This window comes from Centropristis striata, chromosome 17 (assembly GCF_030273125.1).
Source record: "Centropristis striata isolate RG_2023a ecotype Rhode Island chromosome 17, C.striata_1.0, whole genome shotgun sequence".
Lineage (NCBI taxonomy): Eukaryota > Metazoa > Chordata > Actinopteri > Perciformes > Serranidae > Centropristis > Centropristis striata.
Window position 1 is genome coordinate 25,826,685 of NC_081533.1, and position 26,977 is coordinate 25,853,661.

A 26,977-nucleotide genomic window follows, 5' to 3' on the forward strand; every position below is an offset into this window, starting at 1 on the left:
TGTCAGTTGTGACAGCTGTGGAGTCAGACTCATAGACACACCGGGAGCCTTGAATGATCAATTAACAGGCGATTCGAATTGCACATACAGCAAAATATTTGTGTCATTTAAAGAGCTGTTTACACAGAAAATGTTTGCTGTTCTATGTTCCAAAATGCAAATGTTACTTTTCTTGATGCAGCTTAATTTTGCAACATTGATTTTAAATCTCTTGTCCCCTATGTTGAATGACATTATAGTTGATTCCACAAGGACATTATCATATCAGCTCATATTGGATTATATTCACACCAATACTGATAGATCTGTGACAGGCCAATATGGGACGATAAAATCTGCAGGCCAATATACTGGTTGGCCTTGAGTTATAATTATTGGTATAAAGCATTATGAATATTTATGAGTGCCTCCAACTATAATTATATAGTGCAATAAGTAGATCATACTGAATTATAAAATATGTTTGTAGACATGTGCATCATAGAAAGTGTGAAAGAGTTCCATCCCTGCATCTGTGGACAGACTTCTGAACTGAACTGTAGCAATGCAGAAATGAAACAGATGACCGTTTTGTCACAAAAAATCCATTTAATCTCAGATCTAGATGACTCTCTGATTATTTATGACTCTGGTCGTGTGGCAATAATAGACTGCAAGGCCACTCTCCTTCCAATTATATTCATGAGATGCGAGCTCTGTCTCTTTTTATAAGATGTCACAGGTATTTTTTTTCTTTGAGGTTTCAGACTTACAGCACTGCTCTCTAGCTCAGACCTATTTCCTGTGGTGACCTTAGCATCCTCACAGGAACTTTCATGTCTATCTATAGCAGCAGCACATCATTCTGATTGTGGTCTGGCAGTCTGGGACGTCATTTCTTTACACTTTATCCCTCTCATGATCAGACCATGTCCTTTAGAAAGGCACAGATTTGAAGTTCACTATTTCGCTTTTTTTTTCTCTTCGCCCCTCCATCCCTGCACAAATGTGTGTATGTGTGTGGCTGAGACAGCTCGTGAAGCCTGTAATTGAGTGTGTCCGCCCACCGCGTTGCAGTAGAGACAGCGCAGTAGAAGGCTTCATTGTGTCAGGCACAATAGATAGTACATACACATACTCATCACACGCTTCACACACTCCGCCACAGAACCACAATGCTGGAGAGCCATTCGTGGAAGCAGTAGTGGATTCTGAGGCCTAACTGTCACTCGAGCATAACCTCCGCATTACCTTCATGCCTATCAGCAATGAACCAAAATATCCAGTGGCTTCTTTTATCCTCCTTTTTTACCACCAGATCGAGGCGTAACCTATATGGAAGATAGGATTAGTGTACTTCTTCACACAGATCCAGGATTAGAGCAAAAATAGATTCCCTCAGGTTACTCTTACACTGAAACCACGCTTCTGTAGGTATAAACATGTATTTTGTGCATGTGTGTAGAGGTGTGTGCATATTTTGTGAAAGTGACTGGGTGGTAAGATGTAGTTGCCATGGTTCCCTGCTGTGAAGACCGACTCAACCACCAAGAAAAATACTAGTATATGTTTATTTTCAAACTTATTTCTGCAACACATGTATGAAAAGTCATTATGCATGTCCAAATATTTGCTAATGAGCTTTTCATACTTCATGTGCTTGCTTTATGTTTTGTACCACAAAGTGCATTGAGAATGTGTTGAGAACAGATAATAAATTGTGGTTTCCTGTTGATTGTGTTTGTGGCTTTCTATCAGTTTTTCTAAGAAGCCACATTGAGGGCAAAGTACACTGAACCTTTTACATATGTCCTATTCTCCCATCAAAATAACATTATTTATGTGCTTTGCATCGATGAAACACATTCACCTTTCTATGCCAGTGTATAATGCATGTCAATATTTTAGATGGAATTTAGTCTTGATTGACTATTTTCATCAGTTGTTAAACCCTTTATAGGGTACTCATTGAAGAACTTGATTGGGTTGACATTTTCAATTTCCAAGTGTTATTGGAGGATCTTTTTATGTTGCAAATCGAGATCAATTGAGTTATTATTATATTGATTGGTCAGATGCCATGGTGTCACTATCTGTGACGTAGCCTGATCATTGCTGATTAGCTTGGAGAAATCCATGTGGTTCTGCGACCTCACGTAGAGCGGGGGGACCCCATTTTGGATGTTATCAAATATGATTGTTTGATCAAATTAATCAAAATATCTTTTGTAAAGTATAAAATGCCATTTATTCTAAAAAGTCTAATTTGTTTGATAATTTATTATAAACATTAAAAGAAAGAATTGATGTATTCTACATTTATCCAAATGCCAACTTTTGTTATCGATATTTGAAGAAAAAAAAAATGGGGCTCCACATGCTTTACATTTTGAATTAGTTACATCTTTAAAACCTCTGTCTTGTCCTCTCCTCTCAGCTCTGTTTAAACAGCCTGCAGTTTAGTCCAGGTTTCACTAAATTTTTGCCATGTGACTTGATGGTTTTTACAGGTTCAGGAGTTATTTTGAAGAAATAAAACTAATTTAAGCACCAATTCGGCCACTTTGCCTGAGGGAAGAGTTTGTCATATTATTAATTACAAATTAATTACAAAAAGACATTAATTAATGTCTTTTGTTACAGTTTCCTAAATGATGTATTTTAATAACGTCTTTTAGAGGGTTAATCCCCCCCTCCTGAAAAGCCCAGTCTGCTCTCTTCACCATCATTGCAGCTGGGGAATGACTGTAATAGGACTGTAATGGCACTTTGTACCTATATATAAGATAGTTGCAACATCACAACTTTACAGAAGTCTTGTATAAAGGCACAGTTTCTGAGTAGAGGGTGTGTGAAATTCTCTTTGGATTGAGCTTTTTGACTCTTCACAGTATTTATATACACTAATGGGCCAATTATATTCTGCTCCTTCATGTAGATCGAGTTTCAGTGCAGGATTTGCAGATCGACACCTTGAATTTATCGGCTCAAATCACCCCATTATATTGACAGACATATATCCCCATTAAATTTACCAGCCCGAACTGTACTGTAAACACCCACTGATGATCTCACTCACTGCAGTGTGCAGAAGAATGCAAATAACTTACCACACAAATATTCCAAACATGCAGCAGCATGAATTTAATTTTCCCTCTTGTTGTTTCCTTCAGCAATTACTTCCTTTTGCTCGCCTTTGATACCTTTTTGTTTCATCTTCTTTTGTGTTTACAGAGAGGCACGCGAGTCAAACAAGAGAGAGGAAAAGAAAAGTGAGGAAAGGAACAATGGAGTCTATAGTGTCGGAGCAGTCGGCCACTGTGGATGAGCTGGTGGAATCCTGCATCCAAGCCTTTGGTCAGTCATTGGGACACTTTTTAAAATTAAATGATTAGTTTTATGCCAAACAGATGCACACTAATCGATAGCATGCGATGCTTGTCCTGTGAGTATATCTTCCTGATAATGACCTGACTTGTTATTTTCTTTTAATAGATGAGAAAGGCACTTTGAAGGACGCTTCCTTGGTCCGCATGTTTCTTATGATGCACCCTTGGTATATCCCTTCAACCGACATGGCTAAGAAGCTTGTGTGCACGTATCCTTCACCTTTATTTCCTGCTCCCTCAGGGATGTTTTCTTTTGTGTTTGTCTGTGGAATCGATGTCAGATCAGTTGTGCTGCCCTGAATGTCTTTTTTTAACTTTTGGAGCTGGCACATAAGAGGCTCAATGCACGACTCAGACAAGGTATCAAACAAGCTATACTAAGCTTGGTACATAAGGTTGGTACATAGCAGAGGTGTGGACTAAAATGTAAAGAGACTTGCAACTCAACTTGGACGTAATAACTTGTGACTTCACTTGGACGTCAGCCTTTTGACTTATAAAAGACTTGTTAATTTCCCCAAAACCCAAAGATTAAAAAGTATGTTAAGGACCGCTTTACCCCTCTTTGCGTAAATGTGTGTGTCTGTCTGTGTGTGTCTGACGTGTGCTGTCAGCACAACATCCAATCAAATTCGATCCACGCTATTTTGATCTGACAGCATCCATCCAATCAAATTGCAGGACAACCAATGAAGAAGAGCTGTCAACAAACGTCGCCAGTTGGCAAAAATTATACCAAACTTAGTTTCGTTCGGGTATAAAAACTACAAAATGGTCAACAAAAAACAACTAATTGCAGTATGGAAAACATGGGAAGATTACAGACGGAGACGCAACAACTTCCAACTTCCAACTTCGTCCGACATTTGCAGTTGCACAAAGAACGGTAAGTTTTGAATAAACGCTAAAGCTAGCTTCTCGGCTAAGTAACTTTGCTAGCAGCATTGCTAAATCAGTGAGAAAACACACACACACACACACACACACACACACACAGACAATATGAGGTGAAACAAGACAGGACAGAAACTGCCGTAACTAGTTTTAGTAGAATATGCTCTTGTTATGCACTTGTTTTTTGTTTTTTTCAAATTTGAAGAATCTTCTTACAAAAAAAGTTTTGATAAATAAATACAGATTTTAAAAGCATACATGATCTGTGTAACTATTACTACTCTCTTGTTATAAGGACTTGAAAGGACTCAAAACTCAAATTGTAGGACTTGGGACTTGCCTGTCTTGACTTGGGACTTGAGGACAAAGACTTGAGACTTATGTGTGACTTGCAAAACAATGACTTGGTCCCACTTCTGGTACATAGTAAGGCTGTCAGCAAGGCAAAGACATCCAAAGGGTACAGGCAATAAGGCAAAATCCAAAAACACAAAGCAGGGTCCATACATACAGAGGCTGGTCAGGATGGCTTGTCAAAAGGGAACAAAGGCAAACTGGCGAGGTGTTTATAAACACAGATAACGAGACACAGGTGAAACTAATCAGGGCGGGGCTTGTAATCACAGAGGCGGGAAAACACAGGAAGCTAGACAATAAGTTAATGCTAGGATTTCAAAATACAACAGGAAATACAAAAGCAACATAGGGCAACTTTACGGACATGACATTAGCTTTTTTTTTATGTTTCAGATATCTTTATTGTGAAGCATTATTCACAGAAGTGTCTGAACAGAGGGCTTTTTTCACTTGATAAACATTAATTATCAAAACATACATCATGATAAATAAGGTATCAGAAAGACAAAACATGACAAATCATACGATTGAGCAAATAAAAATAAATTAGGGCCATAAATAAATACAAATAATAAAAATGTCAAAAAACAGAATTGAAAAAACATAACATAAATAAATAAATAAATAATAATTTATAAATATCATACCATCACAAATATAAGTAATTCAACCTGTTTGATTTAAAAAAAATAAAAAAGTAACCACCCCATCGCTATCCCCACCCAGGATTGCTGAGATTAAAGGTTGTCAGATTCTCTCAAACTTTTTATGTTTCTCTTGAATGATGAATCTGATTCCCTCAAGATGAAGTATATCCACCAGTTCAGAGAGCCAAAGTCTCAAAGTTCAGACTTCTTTCCTTTTTCCAAAGTAGTAATATGAGGGTTTTTTGGTAGTAATAAGCCTGTACGCTAGAAACATGACACCAGCAGAGGTTTTTTGAATGAAGCTTTGAATTATCTGTTTTCCTATTTTATGATGTCATCACGCACACTTTTTTCTGCAATTGAACAGTTGGAAATATACATAAAAATGTTTTTGTCATTCTTGTTATATAAATGTAATTTTTGGTGCTGTTAGATTGAGTGCCTGCCTCCATTTGTGTGCGACATGTTGGAGAGAAAACTGTTTTTTCACTGCAGTTTAAGGGTAAAAATATGCACAAAAAAAATGATGATGGAGATTGAAGCAGAATATTTTGTGGGCTAAAAACAACTTGTGAATTTCTATCTCTTTTTTAAAAATGCATTTCAACTTTTGGACTTTACAGCTCTCTGGAGTTGTTGGAAATTCGGATCTCACGATTTGAATGAGAATGAATAGACAAAGGGGAAAAAGAAGCTGCAAAGCATTTGAATATTGGTTTAGTCAAAAAGCATGAATTATGTATTAATTCACTGTATTCTAGTGTCAGAAAGTGAGATGAAAAAATGTGCACTTAAATGCAAAAAGGCTTAAATACACACACACACTGAATGCAACTTGCACATTTTCTCATGTACCATCATTCCAATGTAAAATAGCCATAAACTGACAGAAAGCGGATCAGTTCTGGGTTAAAATGTTTTAACAAAGGATACAACAATGCCTCACTAAATTTTTTTTCAATCTGTATAAATTAAGTTCACAGAAAACTAAAATAATGTTGCCTTCATTTAATAAGCTCCAAGTTATGAAGTAGTGAAATTGGAAAGTGAAATTCCCAGCTAATTCATTGAGAGCGCCTTTTAATAAAACAAATATAATATTTAGTGTATTAAGTGTATCGATCATGTACTACATAAAGTGATGCAATATATTCCTGTATCGATATTTTGTTCTCCTAATTCTGTTAAATCTCAATAAGCTTTAATAGGTTTTTATAGTGTGAAATATGTAAATTTGAACAAGGTTGCTCCTTGACTTTTCAACAAGATCTCAAGAGGAGAGCTGCACCGCTGAGCGTCGAACAAGAATATGCCACCTTGTCAAGTAATAAACTCACTCACATTTACTCTTTTACTCCTTCTCGTGGTATTATGGTTATTTCTGAACCTTGGATTCTTGTACTTCTTTTATGGCTTTGGGAGTTTACTGAGTATTTACAGTAACTAGCCTTGGTGAAAAGTCACTTTTTATTATCATGTAAACAAACTAAATCATGGAAAGGAAGTAAATAAAGATGTAAACAAGCCTATCTCCCTTTTAATTTTTCATCATCGTTCTCTCTTTTCATCCCTTTGTTCTGCCTTGCAGGTACTGGATCTCTGAGTTTCCAGCAGAGTTCAATCTGAGCCCGGAACTGGCCGACCAGATCAAAGACTTTAAAGACCTCTTGACCACGGAGGGAAACGAGAGGCAGAGTCAGCTCATTGACCTCGACAGTGTGTGAGTGAAGTGGTTGCTGAAAGCCGTGTTGTTGACAGTGTGAATGAATGTTTCTGTCTGTCCTGTTTATGTCAGTGTGCTCTTTTTATTGCCTGTTCTCAGGCATCGCTGAGCTACGCTATGCGGGGTCAGTGACTTCTCTCTTTCCCATAAAAGCCATTTGTGTGTGACCTTAAGTCCCCTTTAGTGTTCCATAAGGAAAATGCTTTGTGGGGCAGATTTGTATCTTACTGCTGCGCTGAGGGAATTTATTGCCAGAAATAAACTCATGAATTACAGAAATTTTTTTTTGGAAACTAGCTGATCATCACAATCTGTGATTTTCAAAAGAGGTCCTCTGACCTCTCCAATTGCTGAAAATACAGAAATCTCCAAAATGTCAAAGTTTTTGAAACCAAATCACAGCATGAAATCTTCTGTGTTGTTCAAAAGGTCTTGGTGTATTGATGTAATATTCAGTTTTTTTTTTACCATTTTTATCCATTCTCAATATTTAAAAAATGCCTAAAAACCTTCAATGTGTGTAACAAATGGTATCAACCCAAAAACAACTTATGGGACATAGTTGAGCATGGACATGCACTTCAGAAAGCCACACATTAATGTTCTGAACCCACATACACGTTAATAGGTTTAATTAATTACTTGACCCATTGAAGCCTGGAAAGCGGATACGTCGTTTTGTAGTATTTGTATAAGCTCTCAAATACTTTTTGAATTTCATTTCTATCTGCTACAGAGGCTGAAAAATCTATTATTTAGTAGAAGCGTTGACACTTCTGTTGAATTTCCAGAAAAACTTCAGGTTTTAGGGGCTTATTTTAAAATCGCCCAGAGGTTTTACAGGCAGTTTTAGGCGTCAATGGGTTAATTAATTAATTAATTAATTAATTAAATCTTTTTTATTAGAGATGTATGACCAAAAAACTTGACTTCACTTGAAACATGCATCTCAAATGAATCTTCAGATCCCCAGCTTTCAGATTATATACACCTTTTCTATGTGGCATTTGTTGTTGACCTACTATCTCCACCTAAAAATCCACTTCCCCACAACCCCCAATTCTCAATAAAAGGGGGCAGAATGATAAGAGGTTAAACACCTTTCACAAAGTATTCTGCAGCTTTTATGTTCTTTATTGTCCCTTTCAGGCCGTCATACAAATGGAAGCGGCAGGTGACTCAGCGTGTCCCATCAGTGTCCAAAAAGAGGAAAATGTCCCTCCTGTTTGACCACCTCGATTCCTGTGAACTGGCCGAACACCTGACCTACCTGGAGTACAAATCCTTCTGCAAGATCCTGGTCAGTTTGCCCACAGTCTTAATTTCTTTAAATTCTCCAGTAATGTGACATGCTGCAGGCGTGTTGTAGTTGCTTAGCAATAGTGGTTAAAATCAACTTTTACTGGCAGAAATAATATTTATTTTCTGGAAACATTTTGCTCTTTGAGTGTTATTTTTGGAAGCTAAGGCAAAGACTGGGCGTGTGCTGTAAGGCACTCTCTTCAAGTGTGACGGTGTTGGTGGCAGGATGGGGGCAGTGGTGGTGGTTTGTCTTGGCTTTGTCTTTGTGTCTCTCTGAAAGAGATTCTGGCTAAATATAAAACAAAATAAGGCCTTGTAGAGCATTTTGCCTACTGGTCTTAATGTGCAGTAATTATTCTCTTCTGCATTTGGAATAGGTGAAAAAAATCTGTGTTCTTCCCCCATATTTCTTAGATTAAAGAATGGCTTAATTACTCAGTAAATCAGAGAGTTGCCTGCTTTCTCATCCTTTGGATGGAGCCAAGAAAAAGTATGACACATAATTCCCTGTAAAACGGGGAATTGTTGGTTTTGTACTTTTGCTTTTATGCAAATTAAACAAACATAATAAAATGCGTTTATTACAGGAATGCACCAATCAATCAGGTTTTCATTGGCAATAACTGCTAACCATCAGATCAGTCTCATATATCCAATTTATTTGCCTGTCTGACTTAATTTATATGTGTGTGCATAATGGGTTTTTTTTACATCCATTTATTTTCAGTTCAATAATCTGGAGCACTGTTATTTTGAAAGTAGTTTGAGTGAGAGGTGGAGATGGTCTTGTGACTTGGTGCAGTTTTAGAGAAAATGGAAGTAACTTAATAGTCAATGTTTGATTATAAATATGCACATTAATTACAATTTTCCATGAAACAAGAGTTACACATATGCAGTTGTGGAAGAAGTATTCAAACCCCTTACTTCAGTAAAAGTACAAAATTGTCAGCATCAAAATGTATTTAAAGTATCAAAAGTAAGAGTACTCACAATGCAGATTGTTTTATATATTCCAAATATATTATTGGATTATTACTTTTGATGCATTTATGTAAGAAGCATTTTAATGTTGTCCAGGTAGGGCGATTAAAAATGATAAATTATATATATATATATATATATATATATATGTAATTATTTTGAAGTACAGTACTTTAGTAAATATAATGTAGTTACATTCCACCACTGCAAATATGTTTATGTATGCTGCCAGTTATAGTTCTTAGAAAGAAAAAAAACTGAATCGGCAAAAATCTAAATTGGCAGGTCAAGCCAAAACATTCAAAATTGGCCAAGAAAGTTGGTGCATTACTTTCATACAGCTGTGACACATACAGGTGAAATGTTCAAAAAATATTTTCAAAATAAAGAGTCTGTTTTTAGTGAAACTGTAGTCCGAGTAGAGTAGACCAATCACATCTGAGCAGTATTTGGTTTCTGTAGAGAGAAAAAAAGAGGTGGGAAGCATTGCATCTCGGAGCAGATATCATCGGATGAACATTTAGCTTATGCTATATATTATAAATCAGGATGTATAAAAATACTGGCATGTAATGTGATTTAAATAAATGAAACGCAATTTTCTGCTTCTTCCTGACTGTAGTTCCAGGACTACCACAGCTTTGTGATGCACGGCTGCACGGTGGATAACCCCATCCTGGAGCGTTTCATCACCCTCTTCAACAGCGTCTCCCAGTGGATCCAGCTCATGGTGCTCAGCAAGCCCACCGCCCCGCAGAGAGCCGCTGTCATCTCCCACTTCATCAGAGTGGCGCAGGTCAGTCTGCACGGCCCATTAAAGCTGTTTACTGCAGCAGGTTGGAAGACAGAGATGCTGTGAGCTGTTGTGGTCTTCAGGCTTCGTGTAGAAGCAGACTGATAGGAGATGATTAACTGGACCCACAGAGAAAGAGGAGAAGAATGTGTAAAAAGAAGGTGAATTAAAGATTAAATCGCGAGATGTGGAAAGGAGGGGAAAAGTCACGGCAAAGCCTTGATGGCTTGCACACACACACACACACACACACACACACACACACACACACAGATGCAATCATTTCCAATTCAGTAGCACACATTGTGAGAAAAAGTGAATTTAATTTAAAAGGCTTTAGAGGTATTACCATGTGAAGATGCCCACTGGGAGCGTTTGAAAATCATGCTGCTGTCAACGGAAAGCATTTTCATATTTAAGAAACTCTTTTTATGATGTGTTATTTTGGCATCATCCAAAGGCTTTTATGGGCCTACGGGTTGTAAAATTGTCTAAAACAATAAAGGAGCATGTAAACATCCATTTGGAAGAATGAAAATCACACGAATTTGAGAAACACATTTTCAAAATTGGACAATAAAATGTCATAATTAAGATATAAAATTAAGACATTTTGACAAGTCATTACACATTATGTGCACTTTATGTTGGCTAGGAAATAATTAGATAATGATACATGTACGATAGGGATAAATGGACAGTGTTGCAGACACTGACTCCCAGGTGCATATAAAAACACCAGCCTGATCTCACAAAATTACATGAAATGACCACAACACCGAATTCCATGCTGGTGGCACGTAATGTGTGAACATTACATGCCACCAGCACAGAAACAATGTCACTGTAAAGTCAATGGGGGTCCTTTTTCATGATGGACACACATACTCCGTGGTTTAACAACATCACTCAGTGATGTAGTAGTAATGATTGACTTTTTACGTAACTTACGTAACATTTTTTTATGCGACTTACGTGGATCGCATCACCCTCGTAACTACTGCACTTCCAGCATTTACGTACATTTATTTAATGTTTAAACTGTCTTTTATAACGCCTAACCAGAAGATTTTTGCCCTATAAACCTAGGTCAGTGGTTTTGTAGCCTAAATTCACAGAAACCGCAGCCTTTTTTACAACCTCAACCTGTATGTGTATGAATAACGACGTGTGTGCTATTTTAAGAACGCTTCATGGTAGGGCTGGGCGATATGGACCAAAAGTCATATCCCGATATATTTAGGCTGAATATCGATTTACGATGTATATCCCGAGATTTTTAGCGCAAAGTGAGAGCAAATGTTCAGTCAAAGTCAAAGTCAAATATGACATGTCACAAGTAGTTTTATTGAAACCGTTTATTTATGTGAACATAAATACTGTATAACAACAGGAGTACTACAGACACTTAAATTAAAAAAAAATCTTAAATAAAAATAGCCTATGAAATAGAATAGGGCAGTCTTTTACTGAAATAAACAGATTTATATGAGAAAAGAATAACGAACATTACAAAATAACTAAATATGACGAAACCTAGTAAGGGCAGCATTTAATTATTTAAAAAAATATATATATTTTTTAACTATATCAGTATATGCGACATGGTCTAATTCCATATCAGATATCAAACCATATCAAACGGTCTATTCTGTCGTTTAGGTTGGAGATCTTGTTGCTTCATTTCTATGCGTATTGACTGAAATCAGCTGTGGTCATCTACATATCAAGATGCTTCTAAACCTAATCTTAACTTGATCTGGTCTCTCCCCACCAATTCCCAAACAGTTTCTAGCCTGCTGCCTTATATGGGCCTCAGCCCATATGTCTGGAGACTGTCATCCTTCCACTACAGAGACATCCCTTTAAATTCAGGCCTGGGCTTCACTGTAATTGATATAATTCCAGTTTGATGTTATCATTTGCTGTGCCAGATGGGCTGAGTTCTCCCTCTATGTGACAATTCACTCATCTCCGCTGTGTGAGGGAGCTTCAGTGGACCATAGAAAGAACAGATTTTTTTTTCATCCTAATAGCCTGCAGCGCTATGTGCATGCATCCTCATTACTTATTGCTAGTCTACTCCTGGATTGATAGCCATTTTCCATCTATCTTCCTCTTCATCTGCAGAACAAACTTCTGTCTCTCATCATTTATTTAGCGGGGTCTCAGCAGGTTTTAACACCTCCCTCTGTCTCAATACAACACGCTCCAACCCATCAGCAGAGCTCTTGTCTCGCTCGATTCAGCCTCCTTGATACTGAACACTTGGACTTTTTCCAGTGGTTTTTTGCGAAGCTTTGACAAGGTAGTGGTGAAGACAGATGTTGATTCTGACCAGCGTTGATGTGTGGGATGAATTACTATAATAGCTGGAGAAGGCCTGAAGCATGCTGCGGTCTGAATCTCTTTTATTTACCCTTCTTTCCAAACATCACCACAGTCAGTGCCCAGAATCACTGTCTCTGTGGCTGTGTTTGAAATTGCGTACACAAACTATTGATGAATGCAGTATGCAGCAGCAGCAGCACATACTGCATACCGGTATTATTTTATAGAATGGGAGGTACCATCTCAGCTCGTCTTGGCAAAATGTGATTACTACAGTCCTAAGTCTGTCTTTGGGGAAAAGTCTTTTCGAGGACAATGGAAACATATGACAGAGGGAAGTTGTAATTCCACTGTTTGGCCACTATGCTGCCTCAAATCCTGGCCCTCTTTTTTTTGGCTTGACTATAGAGGTGTTTCCATTACAGTCCAATACCTGGAATGTATTGCGGGTCTCATTCGCCAAAATGCCCCTAATTTTAATATGAGCCGTCCTGAGTGATCTTTTGACGGGACTTTTTTTGGCCCTGTCGAAGAGCAGGGCAGTCTCCCCTGAAAAAAGCCTGGTTGCTGATTGGAAACAACGCTAAGCAGGATGTAATGTAGTATTCGGCGCCACAACAACACACGCCATTTGTAAAAGCGGGCGAAGTAGCGAGTAGTCACAAGCGACAAGAAACATAAGCCTGTTTCATAGTGCGGTCCTGCAAATGTCCCGCTATATTGCTGGAAAGATCTGTGCAGCTCTTCGCCTTAGGGCGTTCATAGTGATCCCGCAAAGGCGTGATTTTCTGCCCTTTCATAGTGCAGTCCGGTGTCGTGGAACGAGGTGCACAGTAGCACAATGCTAATAGGCTAACAGTTAGCTCTGTAGCAGTACAGTGTGTATGTGCTGCTGCTGCAGGAGGTGTTCACTTAGCGATCTCTGTTTGTTTACAACAAGCACCGGACACTCTGTGCGCAGTTAGCAATGCCGGTTAATTCACAATCACTATGTTTATGATCAGCGGAGACGCTGTGCATAATTTGCCATGCTGCTTTGTTTATGATCAGCGGCGGACGCTGTGCACAGTTAGCGATGGCGGCCACAGTTGCGTCTCCCGTGTTTAATCCGTCGCGTATGTGATCACGGATCACGGGCGAAACTGTCGCTAAGCGATTAAGCGTTGATCGGAAGCCAAACGTCACATCCTGAGTCTCTTAAAAATCCCTTGGGGTCTTTTTTTGTAATGGAGACACACTGAGTGAGCGACCATTTGAGAGGGCGGGGCCTGAGACTTTTCCAGCGGCCACTCTTCCCCCTAAAGGAAACACAGCTTATAGCAAGCAATGGAGACTGTGCTGTACTGTATGATTGCATTGTATGTCCCATAGATATAAACAGTTTGACACTTTACTTCCTTCTCCTCAGCAATGCACCTGCCAAGTATGAAGTTGATCGGATATATGGTCGTTGAGAAAAAAAGGACAAACATAAGCCGTGTTTCCATCAACATATTTCTCTGCCAATTTTGAAGATTTGCTTGAGAAAAGCTTGACGGAAACAAAAAAATTCAACAAAACTTAAACGTTTTTATGCTCGGTTGAAATGGTTAATGCTGAACAGGAGACACTTCTTGCAAATAAGTTCTGGCTGATTCGTTGTTTCAACTCTGTCGGTCAAGATGAGCTGACATGAAAGAACAATTTTAAGTTGCCAAATTGAAACTAATCTAATCTTATCTAATTCCTGAACACATATTTTCTCTCATGGGTGACCAAAGTTGTCCGATTAGGAACCTGTTTTTTGTTTTTTATTTTTCTCCTCTTGCTCAATCTCTTCTTCTACTGTTTTCTTTCTTGCATACTCTCTTCTTCCTTTTTCATTCCAAAATTCGGCTTCAAAATTCGATTAGACATTAACGGAAACACAGCTATAGATACTGTACATACAAGCAAACTGAGACTCCTTCAATTTTAGTCAGATAACTTTTCATGTAGTGTACTGGCAGTTCAAACAGTGGTTAGTGTGTCCACATAATGATAATCACTGATTCCCACTTTGAGTGCAGTGCCCAGAGGTTATTCCAGACTGTGTCATTCATACAGAATTGGTGAACATTTGGGCAGATTAATAAGAGACAGACTGTCCCAGCTGGAAATCCCGTCGTTAATTCTTTGCCAATTTGAAATGCCTCAAACTTTGGTATTCAGAAATGTGGCCCAGTGCGAGCACACGCAGGGACGAAAATGATGTTCAAACCGATTTTAAATGTATTCAGAGACAGCACAGAAGGTAGCCTCGACATATTTGACATTTCCCAAAGCTTCCCTCAGGGTGAGCTGCTTGCGTCCCATTTCGGCTTCCTGTTGGGAGCGCATTCAAATGACTCATGTTCATTAGTCCTGACTGCACAGACTTAAACATTTAAAAAGCAAAAACTGTCCCTTTCATGCTCATTGAACAGCTCCATTGTGTGTGTACGTGTGTGCCTTTGATAAACATCACTGTTTGACTGTGTGATAACAAGTGGTTGAATCCATGTCCCAGCACGGTCATACACACTATTTATTCTGCAGTGGAAAAGCCCTGGCATGTTGACGGTGAAACCTTTCTCAGGCCACGCTGACGGTCACACGCATGTGCAGTTTAGCCGCACATACTCGAATGCTGGGCTGCCTTTAGCAATTGATTCCAAAGGCTGTTTGAGCTGAATCAAATGATCCCCTCTGGCAGACCTCCCACACAGCTGCAACCCCATTGATTTTCTGTGAGATGCCACACAGGCTGAAGGGCAGCGGGGAGCCCTGCGGAGCGCCATTCACAAAGTGTTAGCTTAAGTTTGACACGGAAAGGTTAGAACATCCAGTAATATCTTGGTAGATTAGGTTATGTGTGGATGTGATTGTGGGCTGCTGAAGCTTTATTTTTCCTCCCTGCATATATACCTGCCTCCTCTTATTATAAATCTTTTTACCACCTTCTCTACTTAGCTCTCCTTTTTTTGGCAGCTACTTCCACATTCATTCACTGTCTCCTCTTTCTAATATCTCCTCCTTGTCGTCGACAGAAGCTGCTACAGTTGCAGAACTTCAACACGCTCATGGCTGTCGTGGGCGGCCTCAGCAACAGCTCCATCTCTCGTCTCAAAGACACGCAGACCCACATCAGCGCAGAGACCAACAAGGTGCAGAAGCTCATCCAAATCATCGCTGATCTCTTTCTGGCATGCAAAGTACCACGACCACACATATTAAATGTTCACTGCATGTTAATACAGTTAGCTAAGAAGTGATATTTAATCTTGATTCAGTAATCTGCATGTCTTCTGCGTGAGCTGCCAAGCTCCTTATCTGTGCCCATACTCCCACACTGTGGCTTTTTAGAATTTGAGCCATGTAAAGTTGAATGCAACTGTTGTTGGAGGAGTTACAGTCTCGTCAGTTATGTAAGTCCATCTGGAGCAAAGTTTTCCGGAATGTTTTTGATTCTTCTTAAGAAATGTTTCTTAAAACAGGCTTTCTGTTTCCTGCCAAGTCTAATCTAATCCCCATCATTCTATCTGCTCGGTTACTTTTGTGTCTTTAGCAAAGCTTAGACAGTGGGGCTGCATGGTATACAGTCATGGAAAAAAATATTAGACCATCGTTTTCTTCAATTTCTTGTTCATTTTAATGCCTGGTACAACTAAAGGTACATTTGTTTGGACAAATATAATGATAACAACAATAACAACAAAAATAGCTCATAAGAGTTGATATTAAGAGCTAGGCATTCCCCATGGTTTTCTTGATGATAACCAAAATCATTATTGAGAAAACCATGGAAAATGGCTGGATATCAGCTCTTAAATTAAATTCTTATGAGCTATTTTGGTTGTTATCATTATATTTGTCCAAACAAATGTACCTTTATTGTACCAGGCATTAAAATGAACAAGAAAGATAGGAGAAAACAAGGGTGGTCTAATGATTTTTTCATCGTTTATGATTAACATTGCGATGTGCACATGTGCAGTAATAACATCATAAGACGTGCAATGTAATGCTACAACCTTTTTTGCTGCTTGGAGGGTTTGTAATGTAATGTGACACTAATCTACAAGAGGAGGCTGTCTGATATAACGTAATTTACTAATTTTACCAATTACAATTATTCCTCATCAGTTTATCAAACAGCCAAAGCAAGTCTCGCTAGTCACTGCACCTGAAAATGAGGAGAGAACAGGAGGGGGCAACATAAGGGAGCCTCCTTATTTTAGGTTAAGCAACATGCATTATTAATATCGTGACATTTTAGATAATTGACTTTTGCCTGGATTAATATGAGAGTATTATGTGAATAAAATGGTGTCAAGTGAGTCAATCAGTGTATTAAACAACCTAATTTCCCTCCAATATCACTTCAGAAGAGCAGTCACAGACCTCACCTGCTTTTGTGTTTGGTTTATTGAAACTATTTGTTTAGCGTTAAAGTTCAAGTTAGGAGGGTTCACATAACAAGAAGTCTTGAGAGTAAAAAGTCATTTTTCAACCTTATAATTATTATTTTCTGTGCAGACACACTCTCTTAAAAAATCCTAAAATGAATACATGATTTCCAAAAACAGTGATTTAAGTTATCTGGTAAAACCTTCCATTTAAAAAAAAAAATACAATAAATATTGCAGAAATTTAATTGACACTGTTTTCCTAATAATTTGTGGTTTAAAATGTATGACTGCGGATCAAAAACTTTTGTTTGCTGTTGAGCTGAATCTCGTAGGCGGGACCTGTACTGAAGACACATTTCTATTGGCCAGTAGTGGTCAGAGTGACAGCTTGAACAAGATTCAAGCAAAACTTATAAATCGCCAACAAATTTTCTGGCAGAAGCATAACACAAGCATCACTTGTGGATTTGCAAAAAGTTTTTGATCTGCAAATATTACTTTTTAACCACAATTTTTAATTTCCTTGCAAAAACAAACAAACACATTTCTTTGATAACAGCGTGTACAGTTTTGCTCTCAAATACATTTTTTTGATTGCAAATCTATTCTTTTACATTGCATAGTAAGGACACAAAAGCACTCCATAATTGTCCACCCTTAAACTAATCCCACCCCCCTGCATTCACCTAACCTGCAGGTTTTCAACAACCTAATTGAATTGGTGACATCATGTGGGAACTACAGCCAATACCGCAAGCGCTTCTCTGAGTGCTCGGGCTTCCGGTTCCCCATTCTCGGCGTGCACCTGAAAGACCTGATAGCCGTGCATGTGGCGCTGCAAGACTGGGCTGACAAAGAGAAAAAACGGGTCAACCTGGCTAAGACTCAACAGCTGTACGCCATTCTTCAGGAGCTGGCGTTGATCCAGACCACACCGCCTCACGTCGATGCCAACACAGATCTGCTCAACCTGCTTACGGTAAGTGGACACTGTCAGAAAGAATGTGTACGTGCAGCTTCAAAGGTATTTTGCCAGAACTGAAGATATATCTGTGTGGAACAGCTTGCACCGGGTAGAAACAGGTCCTGAATCAGGTGCTGCGAGTTATTCATCATCAAGTGCAGAATTGGAAAGCGCTCAGTAACCGTCCAGACAGCAGTGAAGTAGGAGGAAAAACTTTGAAAAGGACGAACACTTTGTGTCCAGCCAGCGTAACAGGCAGTCTGTTTGATACACAGAATTTGCTGTGATTTGATTGGCTCGTGGGCAGACAGACTGTACAGCAGCCAGCTGGGACAAAATCTGTGTACGGATAAAGGCCAGAGATGATATGGAACCAAAGCATCCAAAGAACCTTCAAGCTCACAGTTTTTAATTGTCTTGAACAGATAATGTTCCAGAGTGGTCAAAAATATATTAGTATGTGATAATAAAAACATTTCTCCCCTATTTATAATCACATTTTTAAAGGGATACTTTAAGCCCAAACCAAGAATAATCTAACAACATCATCAGGATTATGATTTTGACATGAAAAACTCGTACAGAGCTACTGTTTCTGCAGGCTTCCTTGTGATCATAATGAACAAGTAAACTCAAGTTCATGTGTAAAATTGGAGTGAGTGCCCCTTTAAAGAGGACATATTATGCTCATTTTCAGGTTCAGACTCATATCATGGGTTTCTGCTAAAACATGTTTACATGTTTTAATGTTCATAAAACACATAATTTTCACATACTGTCTGTCTGAATATACCTATAATCAATCTCTGTCTGAAACGCTCCATTTCAGCGTCTGTCTCTTTAAGAAACACACCCCCTTCTGAAAAAGCCCAGTCTGCTATGATAGGTTGTTGTTTCCTGGTCATCTGGGTTTTTAGCATTTCTGCTGCTCATTGCAGCTGGAGAATGACTATAATGCCACTGTAGCATCTCTTTTCAACCTATATATAGTGTAATTGTGACATCACAACCTGGACAGCCATCCAGGACAGAAGTCCTGCTGGCCCATTTAAAAGCACAGCTTCTGAAAAAAAAACAGGCAGTGTGCATTCCTTACTGGATTGAGCATGTTGATACTTTCATAACTTTTTGATCAAGATGTTGAAATCTCACTTATTTTCCTTTTCCCTTCAAATAATAACAAAAAAAGTCTGTGACACAGAGAGGATTACACAATTGCATTTACTTTTACATCCTCAGTTACCTGGATGCCAAATTCCATCACTTTAAAATTATGCTTTTATCCAGAACAAAAAGTCATGACCCTTGTTCCAGCATCTCTTTATTGAACTTCACTGAACTTTAAATGGTTAACCTGCACTAAAACCTTGTCTGTTCCTGTATGCTGATTAAAGACTGCAGGGCTTTTGCTGTCAGAGCACTTTGTCTCTGAAGTGACCTAAAAAGGACCTCTGTGTCTCTGAATCTAATAAACACATTTGCAGGAAGCTTTTTATGACGATAATGAAATCACATCAATATAATGTGTCATCAGTACTTTTAAATTGTGTAACAATCTTACAGAACACTCATTTCACAACTTCTTCCACAGCCAGACTTTTCTGTCTTGGCTGACACATTGTGTTTATAGACATTACATGCCTATCAGTTACCAAACAGGAAGAAATTGGAGCTTTTGCCAGTTAAAAAAAAATCCAGACCAAAATATGGTGTTGCCAAGCAGCAACCTGGAAAGTGAAGCCAATGCTAAAGTGTCCTAAACCTTCATTTTTTTGTAATGGCCAGCAGGGGGCTAATATTGGCAAAAAAAAAAAAAGAAGTCCGCTTGTATATAAATCTAGAAGAATTACCCTACTTCTCACTTTATTTATTACCTCTGTGAACATTTTCCTGGTAAGTATATGGTCTCAATTACTGGTTCTTCATTACAGCATGTTGTTCATTAATTGTGGTCCCATTTAAAGTAAAATCGAAGGTAAACAGAGTACGCTTTAGGGCCGGGCTGCCTAGTGATTGACATGTTGCTACCACTGTGTTATATGTGTTTTCATCCTGGAACCATAGACTGTATATGATAATGGACGTAATCACTGTGATGTCACCCATTGGTTTGTGGACTGCCTGTTTGAAGCATCGAGTTTGCCATTACAGCTGTCGGCATCTTGCTTACGGCTTGCTTTTTTAAAAAACGTATGTTACTTACCGTAAAAATCTAGCAGCAGACTCCCTGGAGTTTCTTTTCAGACAACTGAACGCTCAACAAGACATTTTTTAGTTAGTTAGTTAGTTAGTGACCCGTCAATCAGATGTAACCACGCCACAAATCATAACCTTCTTTACAATCTATTTTCTTCTCAATGGGACCATTATTTACACAATTAACATCATATCGTCTTGAAGAAGGCTTGAAACTATTGATTGAGACCATAATCTTGAAACAAGATTTTTTTTCTAAGGTAGTAAATCAAGTGAGAATTTGTCTCATTTTGTATTGAGATAGATTAGCCTGGCTAACGCCAAACTATATCACAAATGAGATCTAGTCTGGACACAAGCAATTCATCTCTCCGTAGAGGAGGCGTGGTTTACGATCCTCCAGAGCCAATTATTGGCCGCTACGAATGTCTATCAAAAGCGTACGTAGCTCTTAGCCAATTGTATCAGTTATACCAGATGACGTATGTAGAGCGACAGAAATTGATGTTTACATAGCCAGACTAGCCCATCTCTACTTTGAGACTAAAATGCTCAATTCTGCTTCTGCAACGTTTTTCTGCAGCATGTTCTGGCTCTGGCTGCTCACAGTCTATCGGCAGTGTTGGTGTGTGTGTGTGTCTGTGAGAGAGTGTTGCTGCTGCTTTGCTTCTCCAGTTCTCGCTTTCTGCAAGATTATTTATTTCCCCCTCATGTCATTCAGCCACACATCCACTGATTTTATGGGCAATAGACAAGCTGCTGCGGGTGTCTCGGCGGCTCCGCTCGCCGGCTCGCTGCGAGATCACCGGCGTCTACAGCGAGATCGAAAGAGAGTTTCGCGTTTGCTGCAGCCATGTTGGATCTGTAAGAAAACTACAAAACTACAAGCTTCCATTTGTCGAGTAGTATGCATCTTGCCGTCCCTCCCCTTTCTGTGATTGGATCCCTAAAACAGGACTAAGAAACGGCCTTAGTTTCCAGACTGCATGCAGGTTTGAAATGAAATCGAGCGCGCAAGGCAGTATGGGTATACCCAGGCTAGAGATAGATAGGACCGGAGTGCTTTTGGAACCAACGTTAGTGACCCTGTTGGATTTTTGAAAGATTGTAGGCTTAAGGCACTTCTGGGTTTGCTTCACTGCTCAGACTGGGAGGTTGCCACTTGCTTGGAACTCACAACTTTCAGTGTATTTTCACGTCATGAAAGTTATTTATATCGTACTAAAAGACACTTTTACACCTTACTAACCAACCTTGCTCCATCCTCTTTTCCAAACATGGTCAATGTATTTTTTTCACTGTTTTGCCTTGCCTCCAAAAAACCAAGATGGCAATGGTGAAAATAATATTGAGGCTTTATATCTGTACTCCACAAACCAACAGGTGACATAACTGAGACTACGTCAACTTGTTATGTAAAATCTGTGGTTGTCTATGAAATGCCCTTAGCCTGTTATGTGAAATTATGTGTGAAAGGCATACTTTGAAGATGCACAACATTTGCATTTTTTTTATGTTGAGGGAGTTTTAGTACAGCTACACTTATGTTCTGTGAGAGCTCTTGAACTGAGAATACTCAGTGCGGCCGATCTCAGGTTTGTTGTTGCCTGAACTCCAGAATAGAAGCTGGGGTAGGTGTTCTAGCACTTCACACAAAACCCCTCAGTGTGTGTGTGTGTGTGTGTGTGTGTGTGTGTGCGCGCGCACTTGTGTGTGTGTGTTTGGCAGATGCAGATAAGAGTTTCCTGACTTTCAGAAGCTTTCTGTATTTAAACAGTCCCCAGAGATTAATCACTCAATCCGGCTGCAGGTGTTCATGTGAGATTGGACCTTTTTTCCCCGTGAAAATGAAAGAAAACAACTTGACAGGTTTTGGAGCTGAGGGCTACCGGGGAAGTTTGCTGGACGGAGTCAATACCCAATTATCTTATGCCAGTGCTTATTGAAGTTGATCTATCTCGAGTCCGAGGGGAGGAGAGCGAGAAGCAAGGAGATGGAAGGAAAGTCAATAAATCCTTCAAAATAATCTCCGCACAGGTATGCCTGCAAACCACACAGGCTTAAAATACTACTTTCCTCCTTCTCCTTCATCAGACTTTCAAATGATTCAGATTCTATTAAATCATCTTGGATGTGTTTAACAAGTTCCATTTAACCCAGAAATACTGTAAGCTCCACTATATCAGAAGGCCAAACAAGAAGAAAAAGCTTCCTTTTTTTCTTTCCGCACTTACTGCTTTAACTCAATAAAACCAAGGGAAACACAATTATGGTGAGATAATAGCTCTGAAGAGAATAATCTAAGGCTAACAATGACAACATGTGCCAGTATGCTGCAGCTTGAGCAAAAAATAGATGCTACTCTCTCACCTGTTGCTATAGCGTCAAGGTATTGTTAACAATGGCAGTACTTAACAATTCAGATAATGAACAGGTCGGTGTGTAGGATACGGATTTGTGTTAAATACCTAGGAAATAAAGAGGTGTGATCAGTTTCAGTGAAGGCTTTTGTCCCTGGAATCTTTGCAGGAATGTATTTATTTTGTGGTGGAGATGAATGTTGGGAATGATAAGAGGTGTTTGAAACATAAATTTGAACACTATTATGGAAGCTCTGAGGCAAGTGGAAAATAAAATATTCTGGTGATCCATTTTCTAATCTAAAAAGTTTTCTCTGTGGTGTTTATGACTTGTGAACAGGTGAAAAAGAGGTTTAAGAATGATAATCTTTAAACAGACCCCAAGTTCTAAATACGACTTAAAGCATCCATGTTTTATTTCAATTTAATTTTAATCCTAATTATTCAATTTCAAATACAAGGTGCAGTTATGTAACATTACTAATTATTTAAAAAACAAAAAAAACAATGAAAAATCAATGACTGAGTGAATTATCCTTGCATTTTTTTTCCAACTGGCAAAATATTAGTCATGAAAAAACTACATGACAGTCTATTAAGAAACTGTGCATTTCAGCCTCTTGTGGCCAAAATGAGTATTACAACAACAAAAACCTTTTTATAATTAATTTATACCTTTCACAGTGTAAAAAATAGTGACTCAAAAAAATTATCCTAGTATTTCTTCCATCTGGCAAAAATATTTGTCATGAAAAATGGAAGAAAAGATGAATGATTTTAGTGCTATTTAGAACATGAGGTCATGGTACTCATCAGCCTCTTGTGGCCGTAATTAGTATTACAACAACAAACCCTCAAAAATATGTTTTCATCTGCCAAAACTTATTTTCAGCTGTTTTCAAAGCTGAGGAAAATGATCGTGACAAAGTGTGGAACTTTGGTTAAGGAGGGATTGCAACCCCTGTCTTGTTTAAGGATTTTGGAATAACTTAACACCTCCTGAAAGCATTGTAGACATGTAGTTCATAGTTCACTTACTCTATAAAGTGTTATGAGACACTATGTGTTTCAGTGAAATCACTGATAATCACGTAAAATGTGTAAAATATACAGTACAGCCCAAAAGTTTGGACACACCTTCTCATTCAATGTGTTTCCTTTATTTTCATGACTATTGACATTGTAGATTCATCAAAACTATTAATGAACACATGTGGAATTATATACTTAACAAAAAAGTGTGAAATAACTGAAAACATGTCTTATTTTCTAGTAAGCAAAGGGTGGCTACTTTGAGGAATCTAAAATACAAGATACTTAACTTTTTGTTAAGTACATAATTCCATATGTGTTCATTCATAGTTTTGATGCCTTCAGTGAGAATCTACAATGTAAATAGTCATGAAAATAAAGAAAACGCATTGAATGAGAAGGTGTGCGTCCAAACTTTTGGCCTGTACTGTATGACACTGGTGGTTTATCTTGGAATGGAAGCTAAGCCCATGGAAAATTAGTTTTAAAGATTAGTTATGGAGACAAAGAATCATGTGTCCTGTTGTGTGCAGGTGTCTCTGGACCAGTACCACACAGAGGAAGAGATCTACCAGATGTCTCTGACGAGAGAACCTCGCAAACCAGCGGTGAGCAGCACACCCATGCACACTTTGGCTCCCGTACTGTCTTGTCCAGCTTTTGCATCCTGATACTGATCTCACCGTCTTTGGTTTCTCAAAGCTGAACTCCAGTCCCGCCCCCCCGCCTGAACCTAAGCCCACCATGATCGATGAGTGGGCCGTGTCGGTGAAACCCAACGCCGACCCGACCATCATCAAGAAACACATAGAGAAGATGGTGGAGGTGAGTTTTTAGGGCCCAACACAATATAATCACCATGTAAAGTGCTCTTGGCTCTTTGGCCAAATTGTTAGTCATATTTTACCATAATTACAAAAGGCTTGGATGGTCATCTGAAAACCTTCTTACTCCATTTGTGGTGATGTTTTAAGGTGTTTTTTTGTGCCTGGCATTGACGGTAATTATAGTTCCCTATTGATTTCAACAATGTATTCCATGGGGATTCTTTTTTTCTCTCTTTTTTTGGGTTTTTGGATAATTGATAGTATAGAGGCAGAAATTAAAAGAGTAGAGAGGAGATGACAGAGGTCCGATACAGTACCCTCTCTCAGTGCTGACTGATGATGGTAATATTTTACCATAATTACCAAGGCTGGGACAGTCATCTGAAACCCTTTCTTCCATGTTTTTTTGATAATAACCAAAATCATTATCAAGATAACATGGAAAATGGCTAGATATCAACTCTTAAATGAAACTCTTATGAGCTCTTTTTGTTGGTATCAATGTATTTGTCCAAACAAAATGTACCTTTAGTTGTACCAGGCATTGAAATTAACAAGATATTTAAGAAAAATGGTGGTCTAATAATTTTTTCCATGACTATATTAGACTTATTGAGGAAAATCAGGTTATAGCTTGCAGTCTACTTTACCTAACTCAAAAAGTTGACCTTATTCTTAACATTTATTTTTTTCCTCGAGTTCCTCCCATCATTTTTTCCTCCTACCTGGCCCTTATCCTCTTCCATAGTCGTGCCTTTAGTTGATGCTAAAAATGATTTTATCTGCAAGTATTCCACCTACATCAACCTTCAAAACCCTCATGTTCACAGTCGGTTTTCAAGAACTTCGACTCAGACGGGGACGGCCACATCTCCAGGGATGAATTTGAAGCAATCAGGAACAACTTCCCATACCTCAGCAAGTTTGGAGAACTGGACAAGAACCAGTGAGCATTATCAGATTAACTTAGTCCACACAGTTTTACAAACTGACCCGATCTCTCTTGTGCTGAGCTCAGCTCTCTTTGTTCCTCTCACAGAGACGGGAAGATCAGCAGAGAGGAGATGATAGACTACTTTATGAAAGCCAGCTCTCTGCTTAACTGCAAGATGGGTTTCATCCACACCTTTACCGAGACCACCTACGTCAAGCCCACATTCTGCGAGCACTGCGCCGGCTTTGTGAGTAAACACCTACTACTCTCTTGTAATCAGGTTTTAAGCGTATGTATAACCGCTTAAATAAATACTTCATAAACCCTCAGGCTCATGTGAAAGCATTCAGCAAATATTGATCTTTTCTGTTTGCTTTTGTGTACTCAAATGCATCGATTTCTTCACTGACCCAATCGATGGCACGTGTCACAGTTAAAAAAGGTCAAAGGTCAGCGGTGCTCATTCTCCAAAGCCACGTAGCTCTATAGACTTTCTGCACTTCATTATTTGTCTCTGCTGACCGCCCCCATCTCTCACAGACTCCTCCTGTCAGGTCAGGGCAATGCCAATTACTTTGAGTTACAGCCACATGCTGCTGAAGTTGCATTCTGGGAAATATGGGAGGAAGGTAATTGGCCGAGATGATAACCCTCCTCTGTGGCAGTGTTACATCTGTGTGTGTGTGTGTGTGTGTGTGTGCGTGTCCTCTGGCCCTTAACATTCCCCAAAGTCCCCCAAGGAGCTGCATGTTATTTAGACAAAGACAGTGAGTCAGCACTCAGCAGTAATGAGAACGGGAACACGGGCCTCATATTGAACTGCCGACACAGAGATGACATCCTATTCATTTGCGCGTATGAAGCAGCTAGAGACAGAAGTATGTCATAGATTACATGTATGGACTTTCATTAGAGCACACATTTAGACACCGATTCTCCGGGCGAGGCATTTTCAAACCGTCATGAGGGGAAACTCAGAATAGAGAGCGGGGAAAGATAAGCCTTTGCATCTACCGCTGCCACACACACATATTCACTCGCCATTTCCTCCTCTGCCTGCTTTGTGCTTTCCTCTTGGCACCGTTGCAAAAACAATATTCTCCTGCAGCACATTTTTCACCACTCGTCTGAAACACGCCGTACAAGCCAAGCCGGTCCTCCTGTAAACACTGCAGAGTTCACTCACCTCCAGAGTCTCACATGCATCTTCATCATCTTACACTGTTCTGCCTGCAGCCCCCTTTGGCCCTTCCATCCTAATTAATGGCACACAGATGTGTTTTACTAAATGCACCAAGTGTGAAGATACATCACAGCGTTTTTTTTGTTTTTTTTTGCATCTCAGGAGAGTACAGCAAGCTTCTAGCTGGAGGCTTAGAACATTTTTATAAAAGAGACTGCAGAGAGCGATGCATAAGTCTCGTCGGGCTTTTGAGAGTTTGGCTTCAGAGGATCAGAATAAAAAACAATAAGAATCAGTCATCTAAATCTCTTGTTTCTTCTCAGAATTTTAAAATGGTCTCACTGGGGGAAAAGGCTGTCTAGGCAATCTATACTAAAGCAACAAAATCAGGCACTTTTATTGTTCTTTTAAGGGATCGCACCTACAGAATCATTTCCTGGGAAAGAGCTATTTTATGTATTTGGTGCATTTAAGTTAATGGTGCAAACAAGGACTCGTACACAAGTGCTCCACATCCACATGGTGACGTTGTCCTGCTGTGTTCCAGATTTGGAGAGCAGAGCAGTGTGCCAAAAACAAATCTGTTTCCAGTCTCTGCTACAACAACTAAACACATTCATCTTCTATTCATCGGGATTTCATTTACTATACACAATATGATGACACACACAGT

The 26,977-nt window shown here is 39.0% G+C and overlaps 1 protein-coding gene across 1 annotated transcript in view; it reads left to right on the forward strand.

Moving 5' to 3' along the window:
• The window catches only part of LOC131989759 (RAS guanyl-releasing protein 2-like), a 60,749-nt gene that overhangs the window by 14,755 nt on the left and 19,017 nt on the right, over positions 1-26,977 (forward strand). The window contains exons 2-13 of the mRNA XM_059355082.1: positions 3,214-3,336; positions 3,475-3,577; positions 6,534-6,590; positions 6,855-6,986; positions 8,139-8,289; positions 9,898-10,071; positions 15,447-15,563; positions 17,506-17,787; positions 23,894-23,968; positions 24,063-24,185; positions 25,018-25,133; positions 25,227-25,368. Of these exons, the coding sequence (XP_059211065.1) occupies positions 3,267-3,336; positions 3,475-3,577; positions 6,534-6,590; positions 6,855-6,986; positions 8,139-8,289; positions 9,898-10,071; positions 15,447-15,563; positions 17,506-17,787; positions 23,894-23,968; positions 24,063-24,185; positions 25,018-25,133; positions 25,227-25,368 (1,542 nt within the window). The 5' untranslated portion in view covers positions 3,214-3,266. The remainder of the gene's footprint in view (positions 1-3,213; positions 3,337-3,474; positions 3,578-6,533; positions 6,591-6,854; positions 6,987-8,138; positions 8,290-9,897; positions 10,072-15,446; positions 15,564-17,505; positions 17,788-23,893; positions 23,969-24,062; positions 24,186-25,017; positions 25,134-25,226; positions 25,369-26,977) is intronic.